Source organism: Lottia gigantea (genome assembly GCF_000327385.1).
Source record: "Lottia gigantea unplaced genomic scaffold LOTGIsca_15, whole genome shotgun sequence".
Classification (NCBI taxonomy): Eukaryota; Metazoa; Mollusca; class Gastropoda; family Lottiidae; genus Lottia; species Lottia gigantea.
Window position 1 is genome coordinate 38,262 of NW_008707797.1, and position 24,663 is coordinate 62,924.

Here is a 24,663-nt window from a genome sequence, read left to right on the forward strand (position 1 = left end):
CTAAGATAAGACCCACCCTCTTGGTCGAACCTCATATTACCAGTCACAAATCAGAAACTAATAACGAGGTTTACCTACTACAGTGAAACACGGTAGATCAGGTAATAGTTTCGGATGCGATAAAGAGATTTCCCCGAAGAACTGAAACCAATTAAGATTGCATTCTGTATTTAACTATATAATTTATGGTAGAGCTGTGGGAATACAGATAGAATGTTCTTAATGAATTATTGACATGACTACAGTCTGAATTAAACACTGTTCATGTAATATAGTACCAACAGAGCACCTTGAATAATCTGATAACTCGACTGTCCCAGTGCTAGGTCAAGTAGACCATACAGATGCCAAATTCAGTGTCGTGGTTCTTTATATTTTATGTTAGAAAAGTGAAAGAGATTCTATTGTTATTGACAGATCTGCTGTACAATACTGTTATTAATCTTATATCAGAATTAACTATATTCTCACCAAATAAAATAATATATTCCAGTACATGAGAAATCTAAATCATTCGTTTACCAGATTGTTTCCTCGACTTGGCTTTCATCTACCTTACAATAAACAATCTATACCGGAAGTGATAGCCGGGCCAATATCATCTTTATAAACACATTATTACTTTCATATATCCCTCTGACGTCATTGAAGTATGAATGGAATCGTTTGTCCCAGATATTTGGTATTCTCTCCAAGCTCAGACTTTCTGAAGAGATGTAACTGACAATTTTTGTAAGGTGAAATACATTTTCCAACATCAACTTCCGGATTAGGGATTGTTTATCCGAAGTACAGGTCGACAGCATGAGATTAGCTCTAGTAAATTGGAAACTGTTTTCATTTGTTTCAAGTTGAAATTATACCAATACACAATTGTTTCTTGTTTTCTATGGGTGAACTCATTAATTCTAGGATTTAAACACTATTCAACTTGTTTTACTTTATAAAGAAATCTGTAAGAGGATTATTTCACTCGAACTTCAATAAACAACATAAAAATACCAGACCAAATTGGCACCATTATCAGGCAATTGGTCTTGAAGAGATAACAGGTTGTTCCAATAACTTCCAGGAATAGCAATCTATGTTATCAAGCTCTGTGATTGTAAAGAATGAGTTTTTAAATCAGATCGATAGCCTTCATTCACAGACCTAGTCCGAGACATCTGCCTCTATTCCAGCCTTTGATAGTTATTGTGACCCTAACCCTATATCTTGTCTTGCTAATTATCCAGTGATTTGTCCAGAATATTTCTGAGCGCTGTCTGAGAACATCCGGTTTGCAATTTTGGATCTTTTAAATTGTTGGATAATTAAAAGGCATGCAGAGTGCAGCAAGAGAAACTTAAACCACCGGTATGAGACTAACGCCATTGGCATTTCCAACTGTCAAGAAATTAACTTTTATCGTTATGACGCACCTGGATTTCCAATTCCGTTAGATATATTAACTAAATTAAACTATGATATCCTTACAAGACACTCTGATACGAGACAAACATCCATTATTTTAACAGAGAGACAATATTCAGTCTAACTAATGAGAAAATAAATAAACCAAATTGAAGTATCCGACTTGATATTGGAATTGTCAACACTCTAGATCACCATTGTTTTATGATATTAATTTGGTACGAACTGTCTTTGTTTGTAATAGTAGAAATGACTGAAGAAAATTGAGCGAGGTATTATTAAAGGGTTGATGAAGATTGGAAATGACTTGTGATCAATTTAAAACTACTTCATCTCCCGCCATCTAATAATTCTTCTTGTCAGTAATTCTATAAAACAACTTGTCCCAATTTGATTATCAACAACTCGCTTTTGTCCATCGGCTAAACTCATTACTGTCGCCACCATGGAACAATTGGACGGTTGTCTAAGTAGTTCTACGAATGTTCACATAAATAATCCCACGACAGTTGAGAATCGAAATTGAGTGAGTTGATACCGCTGGTCTGGCAACGTACCCTTCATTACGAACTCCATTGCGTTGCCAATCTTGAATTAACCCAAAGTGGTGTAGACTAAGAATGTAATGAATGGAGATTTACGTCCCCCATTTCTGCACCTAATGGGTTAATGAAGATTGGTCGGTAGTTCAGATAACTTAACCATGCAGAATCTCGACCTGGTACAAAATAAAGCAATGACCAAAATCAGCGACCTGTACAAGGCAGAGTACAAAAATATAGAAGTAGGGAGGGGTCATTAAAACTATGTAAATCTGTAAAGGAAAACGTTAAGAAATGTAGGTTTATTATTGTAAAATAAATAGAAGAGAATTGTACCTGCTGTCGTCTAGGTTATAGTAGTAAAGTTAATTATAATCAATGAGAAGATATCAATATACTTCTAGTATTATTTACAATTACTCATATATAGTTCAAAAACATATTGATACACCTTGAAACGTGTGGGTATACTTAGATAAAGGGGGGGGGGGGCAGAGGTCTGGGGCGGATGCTACAAGAAGGTGTGTATGGAGGAATTGTGTTTGAGGGGTCAAGGTTATAGGTAAACCGATATAACCTAACAATGTGTCACCAGGAAAAGGAACTGTGGAACACCTTACATCACTTTGCGTCTGAGAATGCCTACATTTTGAGAGTCGAAATTAACAGGTAATATCAAGGGCTACTTCAGAAAAACTTTCCTTTGAAAGGATCCTTGATAAATTTAAGGCAAAAGCCAAGGCCAGGGCAATGCTAATATATAATATAATACACCTCTTTTGATTCGTCTTTGGTTATAATAATTCAAAGGAAACACAAATTTCAGGAAACAAATTGGATCCATTAAATATATTTGTAAGTTACAAACAGTGAAGAAAATACATCCATTTAGGAACAACAATTGTTTTAATCAAATAGATGTCTTGGTAGGTAATGATAGATGAAAGGCAGGAAGATAATTTCAAAATAACATCCACTATGTATCCCTGGTTATAATAAATCAACGACATTAGAAACTTAAAAAAAAACTCTTTTCACGTCGCCCATAATAATAGAGTAATAACCACAGTCAAAGGAATTGAAGCAAACATCGATTGTCTTCTGGGTAATTATTCTTCAAAGGCAATGAAAGTGAACTTCCGGTATAAATGGTCGTGTAGACGTCGCTAGTAGTTAACTACCAGGTTTTATGTCTCTCTGGTGAATATTGAAACCTTACTATAATTACTGATTTAAACCATCAACTTCACAAGATACCACACTGTTAATTCTTGCTGTAAATATTAATATACAGATGCAGGCATAACCGATAGAAACGTGATAGATGTCGCTAGTTTTTAATTCTTGCTATAAATATCATAAAGAAATAGGGTCGGGTATAAATAGCCATGTAGACGTCGCTCGTCGTTAACTACCAGGTTTTATGTCTCTCTGGTGAATATTAAAATATTGACTAAGACGAACCTTATTATAAATACTGATTTTTTACCATAAAATTCTTCAGATCGTAGACTTACACTGTAAAAATCTTTCTGTTAATATTATAGAAAAATACAGGCATAAGTCCGGTAAAAATGACATTCTAGACGTTTGGTGTTGTTAACTACCAAGTTTTATGTCTCTCTGGTGAATATTAAAATATTGACTAAGACAAACTAACTGATTTTCTGATAAATTCTCAATTCCTTCCCTGTAAGTTCTGTCAATAGTTGAGGGTACAACATATATATGCCTAACTAATTGTATAACCAAAGCTAATATTGTTTTCTTGTCTTCTATTTTAGGGTATCATTTGGAAGTAAAGGTTCTATGGTGGAAACATGGGTGATAGATGATCAAATACCAACCATCAGATCCAACTCGGAAAATGTTTTTTATCATTCGATAGTATCACATAAACAAACACGGTAAGAAAAATTCTTCTATCTTGAACAAGATTCTGGTAGTTATGCTTCTTAAAGGGATTGTAAAGAGTTTTTGTTTTTTTTAAATTGTGTATCGGGGGACACTGAAAGTATCAAAATGCACCAATCCAATTTTAAATCAGACGTCTGTGGTTTTTGCAATTCCACTAAAACTTTGTGTTTGATGACGAATGGCCTTTTGTGATAAGTAATACTTAGTTTTATTGGAAATACAGAAACCACAGACGTCTGATTGATAATTAGAATGGTGTAAATTGATGCTATAGTTGTTATCGATACACATACAAATTTAAGAAAACCTCTTTACAATCTCTTTAAGGATATCTATGAGTATTATCAGGGTACCGAAGAATCTAAAACGTTGGAGTCTATGGAAGCGATCGTGTTCATTTGTCAATGTGCATGTAATAAAATCGTCCCGAATTACCAGTTTAGTCTAGATGATAATTATTTTATGTCAAATGTTTTTAAAAGCTGGAGATTATAATTTTATTCTTCAATAGACACTGTGTGATGTCACATACAATATATATTATTTTACCATTATTATATTCATGAATTTATAAACATTGAAATAGAACCTGTTGTTACTCAGATATCCTAGCTGTGTCATCTTTAGACGACTGGACTATTTCAGCACTGTCATATTGTGATAGAGCAAAACAATCTTGATTTAAAATTAGTTATTTTACCAGTGTGTTTATCTGATGTTCAGTTTGTACTCAAACCGGAAGTTAAGTGTTATAGTCGGAAGTAGAATGTTCAGACCGGAAATTGAATGTTTATCAATGAAATCAGTTTATAAAATCGATGTTTTTTGTCTGAAATTGTCAGAGTGGTCATTTTCGAGGAATTCTGACAATTATGGCTGGATATAAATTGCTAGGCAACAAAGAACACCCATAATTCCTATCATACATTATATACAGTTTTTATTGAAGGTATGCATGTGTCTACACGTCTTGAAAAACTATCAATACGTGTTCCTGAGTAAGTAATAACTATACGTTTAGTGTAAATACAGAGGTATTTCTACGGATGTCCAGTTTCATATTTGTTACAGAGTTCTTAAATACCTTCCTTGTGTTGTAAGACTGTGGCCTACTCTATCCAACCACCAATGATTCCAACAAACATCACTGTATAGGTATTCAGAAGTTGAACTCAGTGACTGATATTGGAAGTTATAGAGATTGACAGGCGATTAAAAAGATCCGATTCCCGATTCCTGATTCCAATTCTTCATTCCAGGAAGAAGTTGGAATGGTTGTTTTGATCTGTTTAATACCTAATTATATTGACCTTTCACAGTTCCACCATTAATCAAAATCTTATAGATCAAACCACCAGAATCAGATTGATCACGTGACTGACATTCCTTCAAACATCATTGATTATTGGCAGTAATTCTCGTAAAGTCTCGTCGTAGCCTTGAGGAATCTGGCGATATTGGTGGGCAGTTTGGCATAACGTTAAACGTTAAAGTGATACGATGTCTTAAGTCACGCTGTCCCTATTCCAGATTGTATTTTGCCGAGACTCGTGAATGTCTTGTATAAAATCAAAATGGCGACTGAAGAAGGTCACGGTCACCTTTGATAATTCGGCTATTTCTGGAACTAACTGGACCAGAGAGTTAAAATGGCGTCGTTTGATCCAATTATAAGACAATTGTATCGTCTGCGATTCTCAAATTACATCAATGATCTACTATAGATGGGTAAATAGGATACAGTCTGGTAGAAATGATTATCCAGCCTCTTCGACTGTTTCTTGATATATATCTCGATAGGCACAATTTACCAGTACGTTAAATTATGAATCCATATATAGGTAGACACAATATTGCCCATTCGACAATGTCCAACAGTTACTGAGTTTAATCTGTTTCGGTAATGAATGATATGCCGACATATTGCGGTATGAAAATAGTCCCTAGTTTTAGATATTTTAGAAGATAATTCTGACAATATTGGAATAGTTCCGTAAAACTATGGCTGCCATTTATTATCGTGAAATGTTGCAGACCTCTTGCGTAACTTTTGACAATTATCCAGTCGGTGGCTTATTACTCAATATGTAGGTAGACACAATTATCCAGTCGGTTTATTACTCAATATGTAGGTAGACACAATTATCCAGTCTGGCCGACAGAACAATGAAGGAAGTCTATATAAGACTATTTAATTGTCTTGAAGACGATCTCGTGAGATATTTCAATCAGACCGAATTGTCTAGAGGATTGACCAACTTAAAACTGACATTAAGATTGTTGTTGTCGTACAGAATGAGACCGCAATTATTTGGACGTGGGTGTTTTGCACCGTCTTACCCACATATCCGATCCCTCTGTTTGGTTGGTAGATGCTAAGTTATTTTTCGCTTCCAGCGGATGCTGATATTGCAAATAGGTAGTTGTTGGTAGTGGTAGTTGTAGTTGTTGGTAGTGGTAGTTGTAGTTGTTGGTAGTGGTAGTCGTAGTTGTTGGTAGTGGTAGTCGTAGTTGTTGGTAGATGACAAATTATAGTTCGCTTTCAGTGGATGCTGATATTGCAAATAGGTAGTTGTTGGTAGTCGTAGTTGTTAGCAGTTGTAGTTGTTGGTAGTCGTAGTTGTTGGCAGTCGTAGTTGTTGGTAGTCGTAGGTGTTGGTAGTCATAGGTGTTGGTAGTCATAGTTGTTAGTAGTCGTAGTTGTTGGTAGTCGTAGTTGTTAGTAGTCGTAGTTGTTAGTAGTCGTAGTAGTTAGTAGTCGTAGTTGTTGGTAGTCGTAGTTGTTAGTAGTCGTAGTTGTTGGTAGTCGTAGTTGTTAGCAGTCGTAGTTGTTGGTAGTCGTAGGTGTTGGTAGTCGTAGTTGTTAGTAGTCGTAGTTGTTAGTAGTCGTAGTTGTTGGTAGTCGTAGTTGTTGGTAGTCGTTGTAGTTAGTAGTCGTAGTTGTTGGTAGTCGTAGTTGTTAGTAGTCGTAGTTGTTGGTAGTCGTAGTAGTTAGTAGTCGTAGTTGTTGGTAGTTGTAGTTGTTGGTAGTCGTAGGTGTTGGTAGTCGTAGTTGTTGGTAGTCGTAGTTGTTAGTAGTCGTAGTTGTTGGTAGTCGTAGTTGTTGGTAGTCGTAGTTGTTAGTAGTTGTAGTTGTTGGTAGTCGTAGTTGTTGGTAGTCGTAGTTGTTAGTAGTTGTAGTTGTTGGTAGTCGTAGTTGTTGGTAGTCGTAGTTGTTAGTAGTTGTAGTTGTTGGTAGTCGTAGTTGTTGGTAGTCGTAGTTGTTACCTCAGTTTATATTCCCAATGGTCAAACTTGCCACCGTGGCTCCATCAATGACTAAGGTTTATGTTCAATAAGATTTATGGAGTAACTCATTGAGTCATGTTAAAGCAACCTGTTAAGAGGTGATATTATACGCCAGAGTATTTTAACAGAATTATATGCGGTGTCTTACTCTAATTTCAATTTCTCTAGTTTCATTTCTTAAAAAATATTTTGATATTAGTTCTGGAGACCACTTGTCTTCACTCAGTTGAATAGTTAGATAATTAAATATTTAAAATAGTTAAAATTAGATAGAGCAGAAAAATTAAACCTTATTATCATGGCATATTTCCAATTTTGTTAAAGATTTTAACCATGATGAAAATATCACTTTTGACATCTCGAAGTTTATGATTTCAATTTTTTCAGAATACCAGAATAAAACTGAGTACATGTGATAAAATATTGTACTAACTACGCAGTTTGGTTTGAATGTTTCCAAGGGAGGTTCAACACAATCCGTGCCAATATTTTATACGATTCTAGCCGGTCAATATTTTTATCAGGTTTTTATTTTGGACGCGGACCAATTTAATCTTGTTTACATCTAAAACTTTCCTCTGATCTTCAGGGTTTATTAATCACTTCAAGCGGTCTGTATGATGTAATATAGCTAATGATCATTTGTTATATGGATTTTTTGAAATAACAAATCGATCTTTATTTGTTCTCAACTTTACGATGGTCAAAAAGCCTACAAGCTCACAAAAAAACTGATCCACAGTCAGAGTTCAATAAGATGAGGTTAGTTTTGGAAGAAAGCACGTGACTTTCTGTATGGTTGTTGACAGCTAAATGCATGTGCTTGGTTCAGACCAGTAGACATCTAACTTAAATAAGATTTATGTTCGCTTGAAACATTTTAGCTATGTGAACACTATGATAGTCTGTCAAACCTAAATACCAAATATAGCACACTGAGCCTCGATTTATTGTCCTTGAAGCTAAATGAAACAATCTTCATTGACAATAAATGGAAGCCGGCTGTGTCCATATTACCCTAAAAAGTCAGGAGAAAGGCGAGAAAGCGAGGGTAAAAAAAGGCTAGAAAAAAGGCGAGCAAGTGGGAATAAGGCGAAAAAGTCGAGTTTCCACGCTTACTCGTGAGCTAGAAGTCGAGAGTAGATATGGCTGCAGCCGACTTCCATAATAAAAGAACATCAACTGAGTTTGTATTCAATCAGTTTGTTTTGTTAATTATGTAAACATTATTAAAACTGTTTCTATTTCTATCTCTCCTGATTCTATTTCTATCTCTCCTGATTCTATTTCTATCTCTCCTGTTTCTATTTCTATCTCTCCTGTTTCTATTTCTATCTCTCCTGATTCTATTTCTATCTCTCCTGATTCTATTTCTATCTCTCCTGATTCTATTTCTATCTCTCCTGATTCTATTTCTATCTCTCCTGTTTCTATTTCTATCTCTCCTGATTCTATTTCTATCTCTCCTGATTCTATTTCTATCTCTCCTGATTCTATTTCTATCTCTCCTGTTTCTATTTCTATCTCTCCTGATTCTATTTCTATCTCTCCTGTTTCTATTTCTATCTCTCCTGTTTCTATTTCTATCTCTCCTGTTTCTATTTCTATCTCTCCTGATTCTATTTCTATCTCTCCTGTTTCTATTTCTATCTCTCCTGTTTCTATTTCTATCTCTCCTGATTTTTGATTAAATTTTGTAAAATGTGTAAAATGATATTTGTAGATAAAGATAGAAACATGTTTATTGTAATTATATTATAATCTATTTTCACCTGAAATTACTCAATTTTAATGAGCAGTTAAATTGGAATTGAGACTTAGTCATTGTCTCCCAGTGTTCAAAAGAATATTTGTTTTTGTTAATAATAATGATCTGCGTCAGTTTAATAAACACTGGAATTGTGGGGGGAGGGGGGGCTACATAGAACAGGAATTGTAAATAAATCCATTCTCCCAGTGATCAAGGGTACATGACTATTTTGTATATTGCTATTCCAATTATGGTTTTTTTAGGTATTTTATTTGGTAAAAACTCTTTCAAATGTAGGCCAGTTTTCATTTTTTCACCATCGTCAACTTCATTTCCAACTCTTCATTACGACTTCATTACGACTTTATTACGACTTTATTATATAAATATTTTAAAATATACTCTGTAATTATTACAAACTGTTTCTATAATACTGTTCAAATTAACTCTTCAATATAAAACAGGTGTACATCAAAGACCGTTTTAAATTTCTTACTACCTAAAACTGTGAACTCATCTTTCAATTTGGCATCCATTATTTTGTTGTTTTCAAGCCACCTTTTTCATCTTAATCAAATATTTATTTACTTGACCTTGGTAGGGATGTAACAAATGTTTGAATATTGAAAAAAAACTCATAATAAGAAGAACGAGTTTGTTTTCGAGCAGGTTTTATATTAAAATGTTTCTATCAGTGGTAAGAATTAAACCCCCCCACCCCTCCCGCAAGATTTTTAACACAGGAGAGTAGGATATTCTAATTTTAGAGGCCAGTTTAGAGGGGATGTTGGTTTAGAGAGGTTTTACTGTACCAGTTTAGAGGGAATGTTGGTTTAGAGAGGTTTTACTGTTCTAGTTTAGAGGGGATGTTGGTTTAGAGAGGTTTAGAGAGGTTTTACTGTGCCAGTTTAGAGGGAATGTTGGTTTAGAGAGGTTTTACTGTATCAGTTTAGAGGGGGTGTTGATTTAGAGAGGTTTTACTGTACCAGTATTAACAAGGAACCACCCACTGTGTTGATACAGTTATTAATAGATTAATAAAGATGATATTCTAATTAACTACCAGCTGGTGAGAACATTATCTCCGTGGGGGTGAGGTTCTATCTCTCTAGGGGTGAAGTTTTATCGAACCGGGGGTCGGGAATAGTAAACATACCTTGTACATATTTCTTCGACTGAATTCACAGGTAGCCTCCATGTTCTTCATTCCGGACATCGTGAAAATATTTTCAACTTGGTTATCTTGGAACTAGTTCATAAATTCTTTCACACTAAAAAATAGTAAGAACAATTCATGCCATTTTCATTTGGATAATGATTATATGAGATACTCCCGACATGCATGTTCGCTGCGACAGTATGCTATTTGAATGAGTGAAGTGCCCATTGAAGAAAACGAAACGTAATATATAAAGTTGTATTATTATTGATATCATTAAAAATATGAGACACACCAAGTCGCTCTGGGCAGTAAACAATATTGATATTATTATTTCTAAAAAAATATAACAATTATCATTAATCATATTGTTTACAGTAGGTTTGTTAGAAGGGCGTTTTAAAGGTGTAACACCGACTAGTTGGTGATTTCTCAGTGAAGAACTAAGGGTAAATATCCCTTGAATATACTCAAATATAGCTATTCAGTAAAGAACTGAGGGGAAATATCCCTTGAATATACTTAAATATAGACATTGATTTCTCAGTAAAGAACTAAGGGGTAATATCCCTTTACTCTTCATTAGTAACAGCTGTCTCGTTTCATCCTTTCTATTTTAATGATTGTTCCAGTCTATTTACACCAAATTGATAAACACAGTTCAACAATGAAATTACCATAATGTTATACTACTACTTCTAAAAAATATAATAATAATAAACCTACAATAACATATTTATAAAATGATAATGTTACTGTTTTCATTGGGAATATCTCAATAATATATCTGATGAAAAGTAAGGTAGTTTTTAATGTAATGGTTTCTGTAATATATTGTATTTATCTTGGGCAGGAAATGTAATTCGCCAATCTTAATAAAGACCGACGACACCTTCGTTTGTTAGAAATACTTCTTATATAATTTTAGTATGTACATTGGTTCTTGTCAGTTTTTCCGGAACATTAATATCTTATGATGGATTCAGATTCAGAAATCTGCCATTGTTCCAAGGTGCTAGTTAGATAGACAAGATATTAAGCCACCAGTATATATAACAGTGCTCATTCTCATGTCCTTAATTACACAATACAGATCAAATACAATGTATCACTATCTACCAATAAATTATTTGGATACTTGTAAATACATGCATAGTTCCTGTTAATGTCGCTATCAAAATCATCACTGTCAGTAGTATAATACAGAACAATTGTATAACAATCAGTTTGTAAATCACACCTGTATCATTCTAGTTAGCCTATAAATATAATAACTAGCGGTATAAAATACCAGGAACCTAATAAAATCACTGCCAGGAAGAAACATCAAAGACATTCAGGTATTACGTGTCATTCCAGATGGCCTCATTATTTACACTAAAACACTTTCTTTTCTTATTGACCGAGAAAATTACAAGTATTTAAATATTACTTCAGTTTATTACAGAGATAAATGTGCTTTTGCCAATTACCTTGTGTGGACGTTCTCTGATAAGATAGCATTGTTTTCTGAATTGAAGGTGACAAATTGTCCGCTTTTAGTTTTCATCCTAAGAACGCAGGGTTGTAATGTATCTCCCAAATCGCCTTCCAAACTGGAAAGTTCTATCACTTGAAATGGGAAGTAACTCGACTAGTACTAAAGACTATAAAATAAAAATGTCAATCTGATATCGGCCCGGTCTTGTCTAGAGATTATATAAGATACTAGTGATAACAATGTATATATCTTGTAACTATAGTAACTATACACTGGCACCAGCATGGAATGAAGGAAGTGGAATATTGGTTCATCTTCCTTGTTGATTTTAGAATATAGATCACTGGGAGATTGCCTGGTGAATGAATGAATGAATTTCAAACCCTATCCTACGTTCTTTGTTCTGAGGTGCCGATGAAATCATTTTTGCTTGTAAAAATCGAAATTGACTATTCCCGATTCAATACGTAATTCAAATATTTCAATTTTAAATCAAGGTTTGAGATCAAATTTTAGAAGGAAAAGGGAATATATGATAAATTATGAATTGTATACTTCATTTCATATTTTCTATTTAAATACGAGTAATAAAGTCTGTAACAGTTCTATAGGAAATAAATTATTGAATTAACTAAAACATGACAAAAATCTTCCAGGAACACCTGATGTTATAATATATTAGAGTACAAATAGGTAGAAATGTTCTAGATATATTCTGACAAGCTGTGAAGTTGGCAGAACAATCTGATATTATGATCAGTTAACTTGACTTAGTGTGGTGTAACAACAGATATTTTACTTACATAGTTTACTATAAATAACTATAAACAAACTAAAATATACTCTATTCTTAATACACTTACTCTACATACTCTATACCTTGACTGCAATAATCACTTTTCTTGTTTCACTAAAAGGTGTAAATGCATCATTTAGACTTTCTGTCGAGGCCTCTGATCGGCTGTATAAGCCAATCAAATCGCTGCATTTATTGTGACACAAGAAAAGTGACTATTGCAGTCAAGGTATAAGACGAAGTTTCAATTGTGAAGATGCCTTTCAATTAACAGACAGGAATCTTTATGCCGATTATTTTCTACCCATCCATAACCGTTTTCTTATTTCTATCTAGTTAGTAATGACTTATAACATCACCTGTCGTCTGACCTCGTTCTCTACCTATATTATATCTAATGATTTAATCATTAATTAATTAATTAGAGTTGATAATTATTCACACCGTTATATCAGATAATTACCTGAATTCTAGCCACATCACGTCTTTTCCTTTATAGTTTAATTTGACAGAAAGTTTTAATGGCGTCATCACCATGTCTCGTTAGTTCAATATAACTTAATGATATTATAATAGACTGACCCCGAAATTACCGACATTTTACAAGAACAAAGACACATTTGGCCTATCAAATCAATATGTTTAGTTATGCAGACTCTCTGAAAAGGATTCCAATTTGCAGCAGGTGTTTCAGAGGATGAACACTTCCTTATAACTAGCAAAACCTTTCATAATTAGGCAAATATTGAACAGGGTACTACGAATTATATCCTTGATTATACAAAGTAGGACATTTAACTCCAGTTGATCTGATTGGAAACAGACCATCTTGTGATCTATCTATCAGGACAATAAACGACAAGGTGAAATCTGTTGAGGGTTTATGTCTATTAAACGATATCAATTGATAGATTTATAGATCTTTATTATAAATTACCTGATTTTTACGAGACCTCATTATACAGTGACCCTTGTTATAGATCTACATCACGATATCTCATCGTTTTGATGGTTGGTCTGTTTCGTTTGGTTAAAAACTTAAGGGTAAGGTTGCTCTGATACAATTGTGCTAATTAATAATTTCCCCTAGGAACAGACTATACTGAACACAGCACATTCCCTGGATAACAGCTAGTTTGATAAACACGAGAGTATCATCATCGAAACGTCGCATTGTTAACTATTGAAATTGTACAAAATATTTTTTATTGTTATTTTAAGTAAATAAGGATAGCAAGAAGCAATCCGAAACCCACAACTTTTAAATGTCAACAAAAACCCGTAGTCTATATTAAGAAGCTTAATGAATATTATGAGAAATGACTGATCTCACAGTTCTTGACAGTTTAAAGCTTGCCACAAAACAACTCTTATCTGATACATCCACCAAATTAATAATATCCCAGATTTTTATAGCCCAATATTTTAACAGTTCTCGATAACACGTTGGATCCTACTGATTTTTTCTGATTGGGTTGTTGTCCACCAGCATAAATAGTAACATTACCCTCTTCAACAACCCAGCCCCGATCATCCGTCCAGATAGCCATGTTCTCGGGCGAGATGCTGAATTTATAAGTCTTGGTCGCCCCATAATCAATGCTGAATCTTTCAAACGCTACAAGTTGTATTTGCGGTGATGTTTCACTCGGGTTGTTCCACGAGAGATAGATTTGAATAACTTCGTCGCCAGGCAGAGTCCCGACATTTTCTACATTCACGACACCATGTAGTTCCTCTCCGGCATGTACTATGTCAGGAGCTTCAAAATAATCGTAAAAGAACTGCGTATACGTCAGACCGTATCCAAAAGGATAGAGTGGTTCTTCTTTGAAATATCTGTACGTGCGTCCTTCCATGGAGTAGTTCGTCATTGCGGGAACTTGATCGGCGGAATAATACCACGTGTAGGGCAGACGACCAAACTGTGGAGTGGTTGATGAAGTCATAACAGCTCTGAGTGCATTTCCGGCCGCCTGTGCTGGGTAAAATGCAGCTATAATGGCGGAAATTCGATTATTTTCCTCAGCCCATTTGATATTGGTCGGGTTAGCGTTGAAGGTGATGAGAACTATCTTTGCTGATCCAGAATACTGGACGACATCTTCAAGAAGTTGTTGTTGTTTTCCTGGGAGTTCCAGGTCATATCTATCAATGTTCTCTTTCTCCAGATGATTCCCTAATCCGAAACACACGAACACGACATCAGTATTGGCAACGGCGTCTTTAACAGCACTGGAGTTATACTGACCACAGGCTGGAGTGGAACATCCGGCAGCAAACCGGAAGTCGGCTGCTAGACTGTGGAAAGCGTCACGCGGTGTGGAGATGAAATTGAACCCAGGGGTAGAATAATAATCACCGGAAATTTTTATTATCAGCAAGTGGACCGACCAGAGCAGCGGCGTTGAATTTTGTGGATCCAAAAGGAAGAACTCCGTCATTTTTCAAAAGCACGAAAGATTTCATGGCTGCTTCTAAACCCAAAGCTTGATGATTGGCTGATTCGATTACAGACGTGTTGATGAGAGAGAAGGGGTTCATTTCTGGGGGGTCGAATTCACCCAGCCTCATTCTAGTGTAGAACATTGGCTTCACCCTTTCTCGGACCAAGTCCTCGGTTAATTTCCCCTGATTGATCGCATCAGTGATGGATTTTAACACTGGGTTTTTGATATAATCTGCTACTATCTCTAGATTGACTCCTGCGTCTACGGCTGCGACTGCGGCGTCAATACTGTTATTAAGATAATGATGCGTGGCGATGATGTTTTCTGCTGCGTTTTGATCTGTGATGACATAACCACTGAACCCCCACTCGTTCCTCAGAATATCAGTCAGTAACTTTTTGTTAGCACAAGTCGGAACGCCGTTAATGCTGTTATAGCTACACATAATGGAGTCGGACCCGCCCTTGATGCAGTATCTGAACGCTGGTAGGAAAGTTGTTCTCCAATCTCTTTCACTAACCACTGCATTGAATGAAAATCGGGACTCTGGGATGTTTTCCGGTCCGCCATGTACATCAAACCACATACAAGTAGTGCTGGTACGGATATATCTCGGATGCTCGCCGTGTTGACCTCGGATGTTCTCTTGGCCCAACTGACCAGACAGAAAGGGGTCCTCACCGTAGGTCTCCTGGCTGCGTCCCCACCGAGGATCTCGCATTAAACTGCTGATGGGATTTAAACAGCTGATTCCAGTATGATCCAAATAATACCCTTTCTCAGCGTACATTTTATTGATAGCGCGAACTTCTATAGACGTAGCCGCAGCGGCCTTCCGTACCATCTCCCTGCTGAAAGATGCTCCGAAACCGATGTCTTGCATGAAGGATGTTCCGTTCTGTTCATTCATACCATGTTGACACTCTGTATCCCACTGGAAAGGTCCGATACCCAGACGTTTTATGGGCGGGGCAGGGCCGTTATGAGGTCCCCCGCCTCCTTTATACATCTGTTGAACGATCTCGTCCAGCGTGATCCTTGAAATCAAATCATCTACTCGAGCCTCCCATGGTAACGATGTATTCCTGAATGGGTAGTCTTGAAGCGTCAGTTGAACAGCGAAACTGAGGAAAACCAACGTTAATTTCGTCAACATTTTGAATGGACTGTACTGCTTGTCAGTTGCTTCCTGATTTTTTTGTATTAACGGTTAAAATCCATGTATTAGTTTAATTTCACAATCTATAAAGTTATGAGGGGAACAGAATAAAGATATAGTTTTATAGGTCATGTGACATGGCATCTAGTAAGATTAACAATGATCTTATCTTAGATTGGAATCTCGAGGTTTGTGGAGCAAAATGGTCAAAAATATGTGTCAAAACTTACTGCACTTAGACGTCGCTTTTAATTCTATTTATAAAAAACTTTAGGTTACGAAGCTTGGGAAATTAAAAGTTGTAAATGATACTGTCCTTTCACTATGAAGGTAACAGCTTTTAAAGATGATATGTGGTTGACACGCGGATACTGTTACGTACCGCTGCCCGAAATCATTTGATTCAAGTTGGAATGATCTACAAATCCAGAACTGTCACGATAAAGTTTACCTCAACACAACCAAACAGTCTGGAGATAGGCGTAAGAACCCTACTATAAACCATACAAAGACAGGGAAATATTCCAACCCACCATCTTGTGACCTATCTAGGAATTTCAGTGTATCGAATTAGGCTCTGATAAATTACGTGTGTAGGCTGAAAGTTGTGTTGGTGCCAGAACTGTGCACATGTTAACATTAGAAAGTGCCAATTTCTAGTGTTATATGACACTGTTGTATTTGGTATTTCCCGGTGTTACTAGTTGTTACTTCTTGTTAGAGAACCACTTTACTGTATAGATATTAATCGTAATAGGTGATCATCGATTACTGAATATACAGAACCACTGTGTTCCAGTGGGTTACAAAGTGACTATGCATACTATATAGTATGATGTAAGTAAAATGTTTTCAGGGTGAGGCAACCATGGAATAACAGAATAACCACTGATTTACAGAGCGTCTAAGTCACATAATGTATTTGTACGATTTTTACTATTGAGGTAAATTCATTTGACGACAGAAATCGTTGTAAATAATCCTTGATTGGCAGAAATACAGAAATACAGAACTTTGAAATACAGAAATACAGAACTGAGAAATACAGAAATACAGGGTTTAAATGCGAGTTGTCAAGTGATGTAAATCGAAAATCACAGAGTTTGAGAACGATAAGAGCTTTAAAAGTTGGTCGCTGTGACAGAAGTATATTGGTCATCATGCACCGGGTCGACTTTCAGCCTTGAGGAGGCTTTGAAACTGACGATAACAATACAACTCTTCCCGACTGAGTAATGCCAATGTCACATGGGATAAGTTAATATCAGTTAGCTCCTCTAGAATATGCGAAGATTAAAATTATCCGAGGTCATGAGGGAATCCAGAGTTCATGACCACATTAAAGTTTCATGTCCGCTGTTAGAATTCTACAGTCTACACGATGTATCGGGATTGTTTCAGTGAGATCGATAGGAGATAGAATTACAGATTATTGATGAGTTCGTTTCAAGTCGCAGATGTTGTGTTCACCATACAAGTATCCATTAAGCCAGGAATAATCACGCATTCGATGCATCTTCTCTGAACGAAAAGAGAAAGAAATTGACTTGGATTGTACCACGAGTGTTCTTCAGTCCGTGGATATAAAACGTCCTGAATACGTAGTGTACTAATATGGAACCGTAATAACTGGAGACTCGAATACGTTTAATTTCATCGATTTCTTCAACTGTATGTCTGATATTATGTGATAGCTTTTCTTCTCTACTTTTACTATCGAGTTAGTGTCAGTCAGCTAACAGAATAATGTAATCTATGGTTTAAAGAGGATTTGTGGAAAACGGGGGATAAACTCAATTAGTTAACTCAGATTCCAACTGTTATCTTATTTCAATGGTTTTACTTCGTTCTCTTGTACTTGTGTATGTTTTTGGATTATGCGTTTAAAGAGTGGTTTGGTTCGACTTATCGGTTGGTTTTAAATAATATACTCTATAAGCATGTTGAAAATTTTGGCCATTGATGTCGGATTAACTTATCGGTTTGTTTTAAAGTCAAAGTAAAATAACGAAAGCCAATTGTCAATTTTTGAAAGTATATTGCTGTGACAGTGAAACGTCTTGTCTTATCGGTTTGTTTTGAAAATTCATTGTGTAATTATGTGTATATGAATGAGACTCTATTGAAGAAATCTATTATTTGAAATACTTCATACTTAGACAAGTCCTGACAAATATACTGTGAAAAGTCTAGTGGATTATTCAATCAGTTTATTTTTAGACTTGGGTAGAAATCATTTAATGAAAATTTCCTTAGTTGATGACAGACAATAAATTATATATAAAGTTTGAATCTATACGTTGAACATATCAAAAAAGAAAAAATCTTCTTAAAACTGTATCTAGGAAAGTTCAATCGATTTATCACTTTGTTTAAAAATAAAATACCTGTAAAAAATACGTGGTTGTAACTGTAGTGACAGAGATATGACAGCCGTTGTTTTACAGTTATAATAGTTTAATAGGTTTATATCTATATATATATATACAGGTAGTTGATGACGTATTCAGGTGTGATATACCACCTGTAGATATAGGCCTATATTGACTGTATTCCCCGGGATATATCTTACTCTCTCGTCATATATAGTCAATAAGTGACGGATTATGTGATACCATTGGATTATTATCGGGATCTTGTCGTTTGGATATTCTGACAAGGATCTTGTCGTTTGGATATTTTGACTCACGAAAGGATCCTGTTCTTGTGGATATTGACTCACGAAGAATATCCTGGATATCAGTTCTATTATTATATATTAAAAGTGTCTACATGTTCTAGTGTACTATAGTGACCACGATGGGTGACAATACGCTCCTCACCCCCGAGGAAAACAAGGACAAGTCCCCGTCCCGGAAGTCGGTCAGGATTAGCGAATCAGCACATATTATTGAAGAAACTAAAATAAGGTAGAGCAATATTTTTATGACCTTATTGAACCCATGTTTTACCGGAAGTTGGAACATGTCATTTTTACAATCAATCAAATGATGCGATATTTTTAAAGTTGGATGTTTTTTTTTAATATTTACATACATCACAATAATTAAAACATACATGTTAACCCAAATAAATAGAAACTAATATTTTACAAAGATAACATTTGAGGTTTACAAGGATCCTTTTAGATCTCGTCATTAGTCAAACCTCTTCGCATTGATCACGACCAAGTTTCACGGGGATCCTGTCTACCATCTGATCATTGGACCTACACAGAAGGTGTCAAGCGAGAGTGATGCTACCTATATTAGTCTTGACATTCTATCCAATCTTTTTTTTTGGTCTCTTCAATTAATACACAAAATTCACCCCAAAAGGTTCGAAAAATAAAGTTAAAACTCGATAAGAATCGAGTATATAGTCGTCTAGATTTTTATTTTTAGAAATAGAATCCAACCTCTAGTTTAATTTTACCCACAACTGTTTTTATTACTATTTTCTGATATTTTATATATTTATAAAGTTTTCTCACTGACTTGCAACTAAAACTATCAAAAATATATCTTTTTATGAATAATGACAAATTTATAACTTCTGTAAATAATCTGTAAGATGTTCTTGTCTTATCTTTATCTGTCACTATCTTTATTTTAACAATCTTACATCATATATTACAGTGCGTGTTTTATTATAGGTATATCATATCTTTACATGTAGTTTGAATAAATGAATGAATGAATGAATGAATCGTACATATGAAGGGATGCAAGGGTGAATGGAAGAAACGGACGAACGAATAAATGGATGAAATGAACATATGACTGACTGACTGACTGAATAAATGAGAGGGGCCTATTTCCTTGTTTTAAAACAATTATCAGAATCAAAGAGCAGCTAGATAACTTTAAGTTTTTCATACCTCATATTTAAATTGTTGGTTTCAGGTTGCAAGAATTTAATGGTTTCGTCCATTATTGAGTCGCTTAACGTTTCAAGTCTTAAAGTGCTATATCAATATCTAACTGAAGACGAAACAATGAGATTTGAAAACTGTTTTACAATATCTGACAACTTAACGATAGCCTTTTATCTTTACTATTACAGTATGATATCAGTAATAAAGTATCATTAAAAAACTGGGAAATATTGAAACGTTTATTTTAAAACAAGTATCACTAATAACAATCTCCTCAAAGTGCTAGTAGAATTCCAGTTGACATCATTATACACTTTACACTGAGAGAGAGAGAGAGAGCAGGTACTTCAGGTATTATCTATTCTCTAATAGAAAACAATTTACACTGAGAGAGAGAGAGAGCATGTACTTCAGGTATTATCTATTCTCTAATAGAAAACAATTTACACTGAGAGAGAGAGAGAGCATGTACTTCAGGTATTATCTATTCTCTAATAGAAAACAAACATGTCAATAATTGATAGGTGTAAAACAACAGTAGCCTACTAATAAAATTCTCTTCCTTGTCTAAAAGCTGATTTGAAGTTTAGATGATATGATAGTATTATTAAAAGGTGTCAATATTTTATAGTCTAAGTAGACTCGTCATTTAACTTTAATTGTAATGTTTAAAACAACCACTGTTACATCGTTCAGTCTCAGTTCATCCAGACATCTAACCAGTAGACAATAGTTTATAAACTGTTACATCGTTCAGTCTCAGTTCATCCAGACATCTAACCAGTAGACAATAGTTTATAAACTGTTACATCGTTCAGTCTCAGTTCATCCAGACATCTAACCAGTAGACAATAGTTTATAAACTGTTACATCGTTCAGTCTCAGTTCATCCAGACATCTAACCAGTAGACAATAGTTTATAAACTGTTACATCGTTCAGTCTCAGTCCATCCAGACATCTAACCAGTATACAATAGTTTGTATAATTAGTCCTATATCAATTGATGAATATATAATTATAATATATATTGATTTTCTCTACTTCATATAAATAGATAACTTTTATAGTGACATTATATAACGTCTGCTGTCTTGTGTCAAATAGCTATCTTACATAGTGACATTATATAACGTCTGCTGTCTTGTGTCAAATAGCTATCTTACATAGTGACATTATATAACGTCTGCTGTCTTGTGTCAAATAGCTATCTTACATAGTGACATTACATAACGTCTGCTGTCTTGTGTCAAATAGCTATCTTCCATAGTGACATTACATAACGTCTGCTGTCTTGTGTCAAATAGATAACTTCCATAGTGACATTATATAACGTCTGCTGTCTTGTGTCACCTCGCAACACTTTTTTGAATTATATTATACCTGAATATACGTTTAGTAGATTTAGTAGATACCAGAAACTTGAAGCTACCTGAATTTTCAGTGATAATTAGCAAGGTTCGACCCAGTCTTGTATCTCTTTACAATGCCTTAGTTCTTTAGATTATTTTAAGCTAACAGAGTCGGTCCGTCGTTAAGTGTATTCTTCTGTGATAGGAATTGAAACGTCAATGGTTTTCTAGACTTTGGAATTCATTGTGTTTCTTGAGAAATTTGTTCTACAACAAGAGAACCTGGAGACATGAAAACCACTTTAAGAGTATCTGAAACGACCCCAGGGTTAATGAGTGAGAGCCCAACTCACTAAGCTACCCTGGTTCTCCCTCTTGACATCTTGAGACATGAAACACATTCAGTTAGTAAATGAACAGAATAATCATTTAACAAGAATTCCACCACCATGATAAATTCCAGAATTGTTATCGATTTAACCCTGACATTTATTCCAGGATCTAGGCCAGTTAAATTCATCAATATTCCAATCTTTACAAAGCTACACTGAACACACGATTCCATTGCAGCGAATCGACATGAACTGAACACACGATTCCATTGCAGCGAATCGACATGAACTGAACACACGATTCCATTGCAGCGAATCGACATGAACTGAACACACGATTCCATTGCAGCGAATCGACATGAACTGAACACACGATTCCATTGCAGCGAATCGACATGAACTGAACACACGATTCCATTGCAGCGAATCGACATGAACTGAACACATTATGCCAAAGCACGGAGACTATTTGTTAATGATCTAGATGTAGAAGCGATTTTGTCGTCTTGATAGATTTAGCTTGCAAGCTTTCTATTTCAATAATTCAAATATATACGTTTGTCCTGACATGTACCGATATCGACATTGTTGACATATGTAAATACAATAAACATGGTGACATGACAGTAAGATGTCAACTCGTGTCATTTATATATATTTTATAATAATAAATCTAACTTGATTTCTATTATTTTGTCTCACTAAGTAATGAATAGATCTATCCGTGGAATATAAAGATATTTCTTAGTAGAGAGTCTTGTCTACCAGTAGAGTCTTAAGTCTCTTGGTGTATAATGAATATACCAAATAACAATATCGTCAAGTCTCAAAAAGAATGAGCATGATCTGCTGGCTAACGACAACCCACTACTTGTAATAGTGGAGCTCAAATAAAGGCTTTGGTCTTGGTCTCAAGAGCTGAAAGCTAATAAGTTTGAAGAATGACCAAGGTGATAATATCCTATATCTAAGAGAGTGAAATAGTTTTACGATGATATCCTATTGAACAGTGTCAAATACATACTTTATTATTAATAATATATATCATTCAAAGTGATAATCTATAATCCCATCTTTATAATATAATATGTCCAAAGATAATCCCAAGATTATCGCCTGCTAATCCTTTATTATTAAATATTAATCTCTTTATTCCATCATATTGGCCCGATACTTGACACTAGGCCTACAGTGGCAGGTGTATCTAGTGCACAGGTCTTGCCAACTCTTCTGGAACGCCTAGTACCGCTCCGAGACTGGTTTTGTCAACTCGACACATTTCAGAGAGTTAACATGTATTACAGTATTGTTTATTGGGTATTTAGGTGTGTCAACTTTCGAGAGTCCACATAGCTAATATGTTTATTATATTGTAGTTATAATCATTGTTTGAAGTTAGTGTTTGGATCAGAGCATATCACCGAACAACTATTCTACTAAGATATTAGAATTAAATCATGCAAGCAGGTTCTCGCTGTGCTCATCAGCTGGAAGTACAAAAAAGTCGCATCTCCTTCCGTGTCCCTGATTGCATACTGCATGCCATAGTCATCTCAGTAACTTAACGGAAATGTTACAACCTTATATTCCTAGAATGCACAGGTCGATAGAACAAATTGTTATTCATACCAACAAGATGTCGAGGTGTCATTAACTACAATCAGATATCTATAATAATAATATATAAATATTCAAATTAATATCATTGTTGTTGTTATTTATTTCCTAGATAATTCAGTTGTTATCTGACACTATCTGACAATAATATATTTCAGTTGTTATTTGATACTATCTGACAATAATATATTTCAGTTGTTATCTGATACTATCTGACAATAATATAATTCAGCTGTTATCTGATACTATCTGACAATAATATAATTCAGTTGTAATCTGATACTATCTGACAATAATATAATTCAGTTGTTATCTGATACTATCTGACAATAATATAATTCAGTATAATAAAACTGTTATCTGATACGATCTGACAATAATATAATTCAGTATAATAAAACTGTTATCTGATACTATCTGACAATAATATAATTCAGTTGTTATCTGATACTATCTGACAATAATATAATTCAGTTGTTATCTGATACTATCTGACAATAATATTATTCAGTATAATAAACTGTTATCTGACACTAATAATATGTATTCTGATCTGATGATAAAGATGTATATCGTAGACTTTTATTATCAAACAGGGAATACTAATTACGAGTTTTATTTTCACCATGGTCGACTGGTCAATTTATTCACTGACTATGGTCACTAGTATCTGGGAGGGAAGTGTGCTTTAGTTTAATAGAGGCAAACAAAGCTATATATTTTTATTAATGCAGGTTTCTTGTAGGGAAGTGTGTTTCTATTTAACGTAAACTTACACATCTTTATATTTTTATCAGTAATCAGTAATCTAATGAAGCTGATATTAAAATTGACTTTAAAAACTCGATAGTCTCAATCTAGAAACTATCATTTCACCAAACAATCTACTAACTAGTTGGACACGATAGTTTGGTTGTTTCAGTTAACCTATAATGGTTATCCCTGGGTTAGGGACCAAGGCACTAGATCTACATTACATTATTGATAGATAGATAACGATCTTATGTTAGGTATTTTATTAATAACGAAGTTATCTGAGGTCAAGTTATAGAGGAAAGGTGTAAATCATGTTTCTATTGTGGTCTATTACATGTAGGCCTACCTCCATGTTGGAGACCAAGGCTTTAGACCTGTTATCATATATTGATAGATAACTATCTTATATTAGGTAATTTATATGTAAAAGGTCATATCGGGTCAAGTTATAGAAAATAGATAAAGTAAAAATACCAGAGTTGTTCACAAGATACTTTATTTTTAACTTCAACCTTCACTAATACTGTTGACTTTTTAGATTAAAATGTTACTCGACAACTTCAAGGACAACTAGGGGTAAGGGGTAACTAGGGTCTTTATCGTCAAATATTACTACGAGAATAGCGAGTCCTACTGATCAGGTTTGGTCTAATGATAACGGAGAATTTTACTCGATATCTCCAAGGACGACTAGAGGTATAAATATCTAAGTCAGTTGACTGTATCTCTTAAAGGGAGAGAGGTGGTATTGGTAAAAGCGTTTATCTGCAAGAATCAATTTTTGTTGTGGAAATAAAC

At 34.7% G+C, this 24,663-nt stretch overlaps 2 protein-coding genes across 2 annotated transcripts; both read right to left on the reverse strand.

Annotated features, from left to right (window-relative positions):
* Window positions 1–8,375: 8,375 nt before the first annotated feature.
* LOTGIDRAFT_157666 (hypothetical protein) lies at window positions 8,376–12,882 on the reverse strand (the record flags this gene model as incomplete). Its single annotated transcript, XM_009050327.1, has 3 exons — window positions 8,376–8,836; window positions 10,365–10,405; window positions 12,809–12,882. The coding sequence occupies 3 exons, from the start codon at window positions 12,880–12,882 to the stop codon at window positions 8,376–8,378; spliced, it is 576 nt and encodes a 191-aa protein (XP_009048575.1).
* Window positions 12,883–13,736: 854 nt separating this feature from the next.
* On the reverse strand, window positions 13,737–15,951 carry LOTGIDRAFT_157667 (hypothetical protein; the record flags this gene model as incomplete). Its single annotated transcript, XM_009050328.1, has 2 exons — window positions 13,737–14,646; window positions 14,708–15,951. 2 exons carry the CDS (start codon window positions 15,949–15,951, stop codon window positions 13,737–13,739), a joined length of 2,154 nt encoding a protein of 717 aa, XP_009048576.1.
* Window positions 15,952–24,663: the final 8,712 nt, after the last annotated feature.